General features: G+C 39.3%; 1 protein-coding gene across 5 annotated transcripts in view; it reads right to left on the reverse strand.

Moving 5' to 3' along the window:
• gria4a (glutamate receptor, ionotropic, AMPA 4a) overlaps positions 1-12,896 on the reverse strand; it is a 107,536-nt gene that overhangs the window by 57,158 nt on the left and 37,482 nt on the right. For all 5 annotated transcript variants that reach the window (XM_072392590.1, XM_072392591.1, XM_072392588.1 and 2 more), the window contains exons 3-7: positions 10,065-10,304; positions 7,278-7,330; positions 6,930-7,061; positions 4,285-4,338; positions 1,909-2,067 (exon numbers count right to left, since the gene is read on the reverse strand). In XM_072392590.1, coding sequence (XP_072248691.1) covers positions 1,909-2,067; positions 4,285-4,338; positions 6,930-7,061; positions 7,278-7,330; positions 10,065-10,304 — 638 coding nt within the window. The remainder of the gene's footprint in view (positions 1-1,908; positions 2,068-4,284; positions 4,339-6,929; positions 7,062-7,277; positions 7,331-10,064; positions 10,305-12,896) is intronic.

A 12,896-nucleotide genomic window follows, 5' to 3' on the forward strand; every position in this document is an offset into this window, starting at 1 on the left:
AACTCACTGTGGGATAAATTTGTTGACTCAAAACCCCGCCAAGTTTACACAGATGTCGGGCATCCCAGAGAGAGACAGACACTTAAAAACAACCTTTGTCCTCACCAGACCTTTCTTTTTTTTGCCATAAACCTGTCCTAAAGACATAAACACCCTGGTACCAACTAGGATACTTTGATTGAGAATTTGAATACACAAAGAACTGCTTTAATGTGAAGGGGGGAGTAGTAGTTTTAAGACAAACTAAATGTTTCCTCCCCTTCCAGGACATGTAAATGACCTCATCTAAAAGTGGGGAAAGGTTGAGAAGAAACAGACCTTCCACACCTCCCCTTCTTATCTTTTGGAAAAGGACAGTTTTTTATGTTAATTTCCAGCTGGATTATAGAAACTATTTAAATCGTGTTCATTATCTTTGCACAGGCCATTTAACGTTTCAGTGAGATCAAGAACTTCGTTTTGATACTACTTACAAAATTATATCAAATGTAATAGGAGAACAATCATTAATTAGATATATGTAATTTTTCATGGAACCACATTGTCATCTGGTGGACATTGTTGCAGAGTTTAATCAGACACCTGAATGAATGGTAACTTGAACTAATTTATTTTTCCATGTTATCATGTCTGTTTAACAAATACTGTTTCAGTGTATCTCCGGGATGTAAAACATGTTGTTTTATGTTGTTTTATGTTGTACATTTAACATAGGATATCTCACCTATAGTGCTGCAGTTCAGCATTGTCTTGCTGAAGTATACAAGGCCTTCCCTGGAAAAAGATGTCATCTGAATGAAAGCATATGCTTCTCTAAAACCTGTATATACCTTTCAGCATTGATGGAGCCTTTTCAGATGCCTTTCCTGTTAAAAAGGCACTAATTTACTCACATACCACCAAACATACAGGCTTTTGAACTGATTACTGAAAACAAGCCCACGTCAATTATCTCTAAAAAGAATGTCAAATTTTTGTTAATCTAACCACAGAACAGATTCACCACATTGCCTCAGTCCATTTTTCAAATGAGTGTCGGTTGATTTGGCTCACAGAAGACAGCTGTGTTTCTGAATCATGTTCACATATGGGTTCTTCTTTGCATGGAAGAGTTTTAACTTGCATTTGTGTATGGCACAGTGAACTGTGTTCACAGACAATGACTTCTGGAAGTGTCCTTGAGCCCATGCAGTGATGTTCATGACACTCATTCCTGTTTTTAATGCAGTGCTGCCTGAGGGCCTGAAGGTCACCCAATATAAATCTAAAGCCAATTTCCTGGCACACAGATTTACCAGAAGATTCAACGAATCTGGATACATCTATGTGTGCACTACTATGTAGTGTAGATTATGTATTATTCAAAATACTGAACCTCTGCCCTCTTTATTTCTGAGAGACTCTGCCTCACTATGGTGCTTTTATATACAGTATATATACCCATTAGTGTAACTCACCTATTGCCAATTAACCAAATTCATGGCAACATGTTCCTCCATGTTTCTTTTCACTGTCACTTACTATTTCAGCCTTTTATAAAATAGGAAAACATTTAATTTTCAGCATTTGACATGTTTTCAATGATTTGATTTAGATAATACAATGCTTTAGATGATTTAAAAAAATAATTGCATTCTGCTTTTCTATTTACATTTTACACAGTGTCCCAACCTTTTTGGAATTAGGTTTGTATGAATGCTAAAATTCACAACAATTTTATGTCCACTTCAGTTGGCTGTTGCTGCTAACCCTGGACTCTACTCAAAAACTCTTGATTAGCTAACATCCTATCTGTGTCTGACAATTCCACCTTCCAAGTATTAGTATGCAGCAATTTCAAGAATTAACCGTTCAGCCACTTTGACTGATATTTTTCATCACGCCATAACCCTTACATGTCTTATTTACCTTAGGTGGGCTTTCAGATCCAGGGTATTCTCGTTGATCTAGTTTATTCCAGCGCTGCATCAGCTTTATAACTATAGGCTTGCTGAAGTCCACAAGCTGGAAACCAGTCACATTGGCACCACCATGCATGAACCTCTCCAGAGATATGTCCTTAAAACCCTGGAAAGAAAGAAAGAACCATTCAAGGTTAGGTGATAAAGAATTAATGTCTCCAAGTTGCCCCCCCTTAGTGTGTTTGTTGAAATATCCTAAAAATACTCAGCTGGTCATTTATATCCTTTCCACAGCTGCAAGTGTGACCTAATGTTAAGTGACACTTCACTGTCATTTGGTGGTGAAGAGGAATCAATTCAGAATACAGAAAGAGACAGAAGTAGAGAGTAAAGAAGTGTGAGCACTTTCTTGGGTTGATGAATGCTAATTGCTAAAAACTCTGAAAGCCTTTTTAGCTTGATATTATAGGGCCCTTCACTATCCAGGAGAGAACGACTTTTAAACAGATTTAAAAGATTCAATTTAAAGTAATATATCATTTCTTGATATGGGCTCCAGCAGCTTACGGCAGCTATGACCTTGTCAAGTAGAGACAAATTGTGATAAATCAATCCAGAAGTAAAAGGACCTTGGGTTTGAATATTATGGGAAACAAAACACCCTCACTCACTTGCCCCTAAATGACATATGAGTGTTTGCAAATATGAGCTAATACAGCCATGCAGTCCACATTTGGAGTTGGTGGGAGACAAACAACTTGTGTTCACACTGCTTTTTCTGTTTCATTATCCTATGGCTTGGTTAGGTTGGGGCACCAAAAGTGGTTGGTGCTAAGTTAGCATCGATAAGGTGCAATCAACTTTATGGAGTGATGTGCTCCATCAACTTGATGTGATGCACTGTAGTCTCGATCTAGAGCATGCTGGTTAGAAATCTTGTCACCAGCACTGAAGTAACATAACATAAAATTAAAACATTGTGGCAGCATTCAGCTGCTGTGAGGATAGGTCTAGTTGCTGTAGCGACTATCCTCCTGCTACACTGGCTGGAAAGCAACTCTGTGACGACACAACTCTTCCTTGGTTGGCTGAAGGCTTAACTGACACACACGATATAAGATTTTTATTTACTCCTTTTGTTATTGTACCCAAAGAGAGAGTAATGTGTCTGATTTCTTCATCTGGCAGCTCATTTTTATGGATAGATACTGAACACCACAGTTTACATTTCCAGCTTGAGAGCTGTAAAAACACTTTAGTTCAAGAGTTACTGTTCTGTTGCTGGAGAAAAGTAAAACCATGGAGGCTCATATTCTATTTCCTTTTGAATATATTTCCTTTCACCCTCCTGGTGATGTGACTGGATTGAATACTGAAGAAAGGAATAAAAATAAGTGTTCTATCTAAATGTGTTGCCCAGCTGTTATTCCATGATTAGACACTGTTGGGAGCTTGCTCCCATTAGTAAAGTGGGTCCAACTTGACAGCAATCTTTTTGCACCTTTTATGTTGCTCAGCAGTTCTCGTTAGCCAACAAGTCAGCCACAGTCTGGGGAAACTGAATTTAAATGCACCTGTTTTCTTATAAGTATAACTCTGGTTGCAAAATCTGATGTTTCTGAACTTATAATGAAGCTGGAAAATATTTGTGTGACCGACAGCATAGAACCAGGCAAGATTTCCTGTTCCATGTACTAGTTATCATTTTAGTGGAGATACACTTAAAAAGTAGCTAATAAAAAGCTCAATCTTTGTCAAACAACAGCTGATGGTGTTGAGGTTGTACTAAGCAAATGTGCTCTCCATCTTTTACTCCTCAAACGACAGTAAACATGTGTGTGTCCAAAGCTCATTTGTTCAACGCTGCATTCAGGCTGACTCAAAATGGAAACCATGAAACCTTCCAAGACCAAAGATTTTGTCCCCTATTACCTTAAGATTTTTCATATTCTTCATCTGATATCTGTTAATACTAGTCAAACTTCTGACATTTTCATAGATTAGCCAAACTTAACTTGACCCTTTTGAAATGTTAAAGACACTTTAGAAGACACACTTTTCCGATGAGCTTTGGAACCAGCAAGAGTGGTCTCTTTTTATCCTTTTAATTGCATAAATTCTACAAGTTTAATGATAAAATGAGAATAAGAAAAACAAGTTCTGTAATGTTGGTTTAAAAGATTCAAATTCTAATAATTCAAACCTTTGTCTAATTAAATTTATTTGTACATAAATTTGTTAGGCAGCCCTGTGTCTGCGCTTTTCTATGCTATCAACAAAAGAACAACCCACATGTCTGCTATTAAAACAAGACATCACACCAACACTGGAGCAAACAGATCTCATTATAAAAGCTGGAAGCGATATCATTAAAATTACTCACCAGGTTTGCTATGATGTAATGGTAACCTTTCACATGTTTCCCCACACTGACAGCCTGGAAACACAGACAGAGAAACACAGAGAGAACATTATTACTTGGCTGTCCCTTGATGTGCATGTAATCTAGCAAACCAGGGGTTTAGGAGCCCAGGAAAGGATATTTTCTTTTATATTTTACTCCCTCATCTGTGTCAATAGTACTTTCATAATGCTGATTAAAATAAGAAGAAGTGACTTCAGTTGTCTATGGTATCATGCTGGCTTCAACTCCGCAGGCTCACATTTAAAGAGACATTTAAAGTGTTTCAGCGGTGATGAGAGACTTCTGTTATGAGTAAACAAATGTAGTCAAACAAAACCTAAAAGTTGAACTTGTTTTACTTATTAGCATTTAAGCTGCTCAGTAATTCAACAACAAACTGAAACCGGAAAGCTTTTCTCATTGTTATACCCATAAAGAGAAGAAGAGGTAATTACAGCGCATAGTGAGATTTTACACAAAGGAGGAATATGCTTTTCCTGTCAATGTAGTGGGATAAACCTAATTAATAAACTGTTCTCATTTTTTCCCCCACATCTACACTTATACACTGACGCACACACACGCTCTCATATGCACATACACACACATACTCACACGCAGATTGCAGCTGGCAGGGGCAGACAAACAGAGCAGTCTCTGTCTCAGAACGGGGACATTTGCCAATGCCAGCTCTGCAGTGACGACTGTGAGGCGGCTATGTCTTCGTGCATGTATGCTTTGGTATACATTTGTGTGTTCACCCTACAATGAAGCCAATTAAGAAACAATCTGTCAGTCTGTCTAACAGGGATGCTGCTTCTAGAGAGTGTCTGTGGGTGTGTGTTGGACAGCCTGTAGAGGTTGGTGTGTATGTTTGTTTTCCTGAAGTTATAGTTCATTATGAATATGGCTATTATGTAAATGTGTGTGTTTGCAGGTTGTCTGTTTTCCTGTGTGTTAGCTGCATGTGTTACTGAGTTTGTCAGATGTGCTTACATAAGAGCAAAAGTGATGACAGGTGGCAGAACTGATGGGATGTTACACTCGAACCTGAGTCAAGGGGCACACACACTCACACACACACACACACATTTGCGCCACCTGTCACAGCTCAAGTCTCAACCATCAAGCAAGACAGATGATCTAATGAATTTAGACAAGCATAAGGTGTCAGAGTGCATGCCTTGATGTAATATGCAGTTGTATGTGCTCAAAATCCGCGTGTGAGAGGACAGTATTGTGTCACTACTCCAATCACACAGGCAGTTGTGGAAGTCACATTTTTCATTTCACATTGTGAACTCCCAGGAAAAGCTCAAATCTTGTTTTCTTGCCAGATGTCAGAAAGCATCAGGAGTGCTGTTTCAATTACTTGAGTAGAGCAGACTGCAGGTGGACAGATACTATCAGTAAAGTGAAAGAAGAAAAAAGTATATAATTCTACAATAATTTGCAACGTCACTTGTTTTCAATTTTTCCCATAAGGTCTGATTTTCATTACATACCATATCCTATTTTGGAACCGAAGCCTTTAATTACAGGATGGTTGCAAGACATTATTAAGTGTTAAGTGCTGTCAAGTCTAGGCCAGAAAGAAAATCTCACCACTGTCATCCGTAATCACAGTGATAGTAATATTGCCTCTTATAGCTATACTGTGACATCTATTACAGTAACATTTCCTGAAAAAACCTGCAGGACTGTTCAGATTACAGATCATTGCGGTCATAAGATGTGCTTTGTAATTAATGAGGATTTAGGGACTATAGAGTGTTTGGAATTGCACCACGAGATGTAGCAGTAGACATTATCAAACTGTCCGATACTGTTTTCTAATCAGACTCTATACAATCATTTTTGAGCGTGAATATTCCCATATCAAATCCCTGTACTGAAGTAACACAGGTTTACATGTCTGATTACTTGTCTGGATCTGGAGCTGTCTTCTGGAACTCAGCTGAAGTCTTATGAGTAATGTTATATGCTAATGCTGTATACTTTTTTTATTAATTATATTACAAGTCACACAGGAAAACATCCAATCATTTGTTCACAAGTGTGAAATGAACTAGAGTCACAAAAAGGTGCAGAAATGATGAGATCGTAATGTTTTTCATTGCCTGTTGTTCTGAATCATATATTTTTCATCCTTATGTTATCCTTCACCCTACCCAAAAAATGACTGGCAATAAAGTTAAAAAGTGAAAAGTTGTTGGACAATATGGGCTGGATGGAACTCAGACTTTGTACCTTTGTGTGTGTGTTACACTCCACAACACAAAGGCGCATTCACTCCTACCGTGGTTTTGAACATGTAGTAATTGTGCAAAGTCAAATGAGTGACTGTTTTACACGATGTTAAATGAAAGGAAAATGTATGCATCTGATGTTTTTGGAACCATGCAGTATTTTTACAATTATTGAGCTTGCGTGACAGTTCACACAATGCAAATGCTAAGCATATTATGAGTTTGGAAGGCACATGTAGACATAAAACCAGTTGTAGCCCAGAAAGTGTAGCAGTGTGAACACATTTTAAGCCTTTTTTGTTAGACCGCTACATTTTGTGCTGTGGACCAGCTTAGCTATTTCACACTCTGGAGTGTGACTCTTTTATATATTACCTGTTCCAGGATGTTCTGTAGTCTCTCGGGCTCCAAGTCAATAACATATTTTCTCTCCTGCCGCCGATCCAGGTCCTCTAAAAGTCTTCGATACGCTGCATCATTGAAACTCTCCACACAGATTGCACTGACCTGTTTTGTCATGCATTCATAAGAGAAGTACACATCAGTATAAACATCATGTAGGAATAAGGTCATGATAGCAAACAACCATGTTTACAGAGGTGTGTGACTTTGTGTATGTATTTGTGTGAATTACTGTATGTTTGTTGCATTAGTTCATGAGTGTTCTCTCTTGCGGTGTGTGTTTCCTGGCAAATTCATATGTATGTTTGTGTGTGTCCTGACCTGCCATGCATTCTGCCCCGCTCTCTCCATGATTGCCTGCAGTATTGCATAACCTAAACAACAGATAGTAAGGACAGAAAAGAAAAGTCAGAGATATTTAATGCTGCTACAGCGGCGATGCTTTAATCTGGAAATGAAGTCATCATATTTTTACAGTTATTGCACTAAAAAAGTCCTGCCACTATTTGCAAAATCTTAAATTCTATCTTGGTTGCCATGATATGTTTGCATAAAACGCTGAAATCATCACAAGATTTTCCCAGATATGCACAACTTGCCAGCAGTGTTGTCAGACAATCACATTTATCACAGCAACACCACAACATTTTGTCTTTCAAAGTAAGCGAACATTTCTTTGGAGCATTTCTCTCTTAAATCACTTCATCGACCAACCACCATGCAGTTTATGTGAGAGCATAGTAACACATAACAATTGTAAAGCTTGAATCCAAAAAGGGAAAGGGGAGTTTCAACAAAGTAATGGACTGAAGGCTTAAATGCAGTGAGAATTATTCTGAAAGAATACTAATCTCAAAAGCTTTCACAAGTTATACAACTCTATGAGCTGCAGTTAACAAAATCATAAGTTACAATGAATAATGTGTAACACTAAAGTAACAAGAAACAATAAATGCCCCGTCTTAACTGGTCAAAACAAGTGGAACATAATTTCAAAAATAAGATGTGACCTATTATCACAGTGGCTATCTTCACTTGCACAGCAACTCCAATACTATCACTAATCACTAATATCGCTAAGAGTTTTCCAATCTTAGTGATATTATGAAGATATCTACACCTCAACAACCCTATTACATTCTCCCAGAATTTTCATGGCATCGTGTGTCACCACTGCTGCTTTGCAAAGCATGCTCTTGGCTGCAGAGTTGACTGGACTTTAGGCTTGTTTTTGTTTTTTTTAAGAAAACCATTGCTTACTTTTGGCTTGTTTTTTCCATAAATCAGGTTGCCTGTTTCTACCACAACATCTGGCAACACTAACTCTGGCAGAATTCAATGAAGAAAAGAATCGCTGTGGTGAAAATGAAAGACACTTTTGAAGCAAGGGAGAAATCTGACTGTGGATATGGATACAATTAAGGTTATGGTTGAGCGCATCATTGCATCTGCATCGTGGGATATGATGTGGTGTGAGTCATATTTCGGAGTGTGCTCTGAAACACATAAACAGGAATGTGAATGGAATTTTCAAAATGAAACTTATGCACACATCATTATCTGAATTTAGATTAATGTCAATTGCTGTGACATTGCTGTGCGTGTCCACAGAGCCAGTGACAACCCTTCATAATATTGGCACGCCATTGCTTTAGTAAAATGATATTTGTAATCTCAACCAATCCCACAAATATATTGTCAAAGCTGCTCCGAGACCAAACAGTTCCCTTCAAGTTACCTGTACATAAATGGTAAGCTAAGACCCATATCGCAAATGCTCTTTTGTTGTGAACAAAGACATAAACAACACAAAATGACTTACACACTCTGGCTTTACCTTCCCTGCCTGTTAAGTGATATCATAAACAAACATGTCCGTGCCTAAATTAATGTGTGTTCAAGGTTGCACTTGCCTTTGAGCTATGCTCGTGCATGTTTTTATAGTATTGCCTGCATATATATTACTTTAATACTTGTGCCGATGCACATGCATCCATCAATTCTATGTGAATCAACAACATCTGTGTGTGCGTGTGGGTGTGTATCCATTTGTCTTTATATGCAGTTGTACAGGTATAGGGACATTTGTGTGGGATTTTGTGTGTAAGCAGGCTGTCAGTGAAGCACAGCAGAGCAAGGACCATAAAACAGATCACAGCGTTACTGCCCATTTTCCACCACATTACCAGCAGCAAGGCCTGATGGGAGCCCATAATGAAGGGTCCCGCCTTGGCCAAGTCATGGGTGACTACAGTCCAAACTCGTTGCATCTATCCTTTCACTCCATTTCTCCCTCCTTTCCACCTTTTCTTAAGCCTTACCCCTCCTCCTGCAACACTCTGCGTCCCTAGAGGCTTGTGATCCCGTCTGTCCTCTTACTCCTTTTATGCTGTTTCTGTCATCTCTCCCCTGACACGCAGCCACCTCTTTCCCCCCCTCCATCACCGTATTTGTCTCTGCCTCTACTTGCACATACTTTCCATCATTTTGGCAGCCCCACCACTTCGATTCACCTAACATATCTTTCCTGCTCCTTTCGCTTTCCTTCCATTCTCTCCATATTTCCCCCTGTGTACTTACCCAGACAACCTGGACCCCAGGAAAACTGGCAGAGGTACAGACAAAGCACACACACTAATTCCCCAACACACCACTATACTGTGGTCTTTGGGGACATTGCGTCATGTTTGACCTGTGTTTCACTCCCTGTGGCATGGAATTTGTCTATGTGCGCATGCATGTGTGAGAGAGAAATAATGCACTAAAGCATTCCCATGACAGTGGTTTGGGGCTGCGGGCGTCAGCTGTGCCTGCCCCACAAACTTACGTGCACTGCATGATGGCACGGTTAAATTTAATGCTTCAGGAGCTGAGGCCAAACCGTAGTCTCTTATGGAAATGTACAAAACTACACCCTTATTTCTTGACTCTATGAGCTATGCACATAACCTTTTTTACCATCCCAAACTGAACCCAAGCAGCTAATTTATGGCGCTTTGAATCTTATTTAGAAATCTATTTAATTGTCCCACAGATTCAGGTTAAGACCAGAGTTTTTAGACAGCATATCCAAATTCTTCAAAATTGTCTAAGCTTTTTTGCATTTACCTCTGTCAGTATCGTAGAGGAAGACAAATCTGTTCCAGTCATAATGGTCCAGCAGTGACAGTAACGCTCCTCTGATTGACGGCCGAAGCTGCAGTGTGAACTGCCCCTCTCCTTCAGTGGGGAAGCTGGGAGTCACCAGGCTGATGTGCAGGGCCCCACAAAATGATGTCAACGTGTTCACCGAGCGCTTGTCGTAAAGGCCGAAGATGGCGAAGACCCCCCTCGAATACTGAGAACAGACTGAGTTGAGAAAAGAAGGGAAGGGGTGGGAGGGAGGGAGGAGGATTTCGGGATTTAGATGGAAAATGGAGAGAAAACAGATGAAAATGAAAATTAGAGAAACAGAAATGTAAAATATAATGAGTGGCTCTCTTCTTTTTTATGCTGTTTTAATTTTGCAAATGAATGCTGTAGAAAAAGACCAAGAGGAGAAGAATGGAGGCCACATGGACCTTAATTAAATTCACACTGTGGAATCTGTTTAGCATGCCAACCATTTTAATTAGCTACTATTTCAGTTTGTGTTAGCCATATTACCTTCTCACTCTCAATTAGACCCACATACTACAAGTTTTAAGTGGTGAGTGTGACTGGTATATTAAAAAAAAATGCATCTTGAAAATGTATCAGTCATTTTTTATCTTAGAACAAGATCTGACAGTTTCATGGCACTAGAAAGAATATGTTCTGCCTCCTAAATCCTTACATATATCAATTCTGAGCAAGAACTTTTGCGCAAGCGTGCACTGAAATCAGACTACCCTTCAAGCCCCTGGCAGGCAATTTTCAAATTTTCTGACTGGCACAAAATCATTCCCAAGAGCCAAAACTGGCTTGGCCGCTTAAACAGTTGTTAAGGAAATTAGAGTCAAAAAGCTCAACCTGCTTAGATTTAAGTATCCCTAAAAGCCATCCCTGCACACACATACATGCAGACACAAAAGCCTTGACCGAGCCAAAAGCTCACTTCAAATGTGGAGTAATTTTCCACAGCAACAGCGCAGCTCAGTCTCAAAACACTCCAAGCTTTCAACCATGACAGAGGAGAGAGTGAAGAGAACTGATGTATTCTGCTGGCTCGCTTCCATAAAATTCATCTTTGTGGTTGAAGATCATGTTTGCACCCAAAAAAAAAAGAGAGAGAAAGGGGGGAATCCTGCACAATTTTCACACATCCATTTGAAGAATTCAACTAGTCGAGACTGAGAATAGGGTAAAAAAAATGTGTCAGCTATATTCTCCTTTTCATACTCTTTAATGTTTTTTTTTGCATTTCCCCCGTCCTCTTGCATCCTTTTATTTCCTCAACTCCTTTCTCTCTTTAGCCTCATTCAGCCTTTCAGTCAAATTCTTTCAAGCGGGGATGTTTTTGACTCCGGCGCTATCCTGCGTCATTATTCACTCTCCTCCCTGTAATACGTCACACGGGAGTAAACAGTAAGACAGGAGGTTTTGCTAATAGCAACAGTGGGACATTACTCAGAAACCCTTTCTTTCTCACTCTTTTTTTAAAAAAATCTCCTTGTGCATCATATATGTATTATATTTACTTCTTTTTCCTCTTTTCAAGGCAGTCACTTCATTCGTCCTCTTTTTAAGCTTCCATCATCTACTTTCTCTTTTCATCTATGACTGCCTCCTTCCTCCCTCCTCCTGAGACTCAGAGTAATTCCATTATCAGCTATAAGCCTCAGTGGGGGTAAACACTGAGGGAGACGCAGCTTTGACGGTTCAGCTTGTGGCAATTAAACAAAGCCGTGGCCCCTGCACCCAGTGGGCGATAAGGCAGGGATTTAGACTCTGATTATGACAGGAGCTAAATGTCTTCAATTCAGAGAACTAGCAAACTAGCTGTACTCAGCATGTGTCATTCAGCAGGAGCTGAGTCATGCTCTCCTTAGTGTTTCTACTGTCTTCAATAAGGGTTTTTACAACATCTCCACATATTTTCTTTTACATTTCACGATATGAGAGATGGGACTGAGTGATAAATGACAGAGGCCTTACTTCACTAAGAATCTAAACGAGTGTACTACCTGGAATACAACATAATTCTATCACTAACTCACAGAGACTCATATTGTATTTAAGTGCTCAGATGATTAAGAATATGAAATTGAAATGACTGCGACGACAAGGCTTGAAGCAGACAGACATTTTGATGAAAACACAGGAAAAAAATTACACCTACTTATCAGCAGTGAACTGATGAAAAAAGGGCTCAGATAAATGTTATCCTGAACACTAAGACACAAAAGAGCAACAACATATAATAAAATGTCTTGAACAGGCATCAGGACAAAGCAGTTCTTTTGCATTCAAATGGAGTATTGCATTAGAGTCAGAGCTGGTCATAACTCATATTCTAGGTTTGATTTCTGTCTGTCAGTCTGTTCAGTAGTCACCACAACCCTCCTTCATCTGTTTTCTTTGTTGTGCTACATTTATCGTACAGCTGTGTTGCTGTTGTTCAACTGTGTATTTCCAAGTCAAAGGGAGCAAAACCTCTGCCTTGCAGTCAGTGTCGTGCTTGCTCAGATTGGGTCAGTGTAAATCTGATGTAGTATCCTGACATGAATTGGAGTTTCAAGTTTTTTTGAGGGAAAAGACTATGTTGCACATGAGAACTGGCATACTGGGTAACACTCTGCAGTGCTGCCTTCGTGACCTCTGTCTCATACAGTGTACACATATCATTTTTTACAATGAAAGCTGCGAAATTGTGAGATGCCTGTACTTTTTTGAGGCAGGGCTCTGTACCTTGGGAATCTAAAAAACTGGAGAATTAATGTTTTCCTCATCTAACCTGGTGGTTTTGGTGACTGAATTAAG

The sequence above is a fragment of the Leuresthes tenuis genome, unplaced genomic scaffold (genome assembly GCF_036924035.1).
Source record: "Leuresthes tenuis unplaced genomic scaffold, fLeuTen1.0.hap1 SCAF_9, whole genome shotgun sequence".
In the NCBI taxonomy this organism is placed as follows: Eukaryota; Metazoa; Chordata; class Actinopteri; order Atheriniformes; family Atherinopsidae; genus Leuresthes; species Leuresthes tenuis.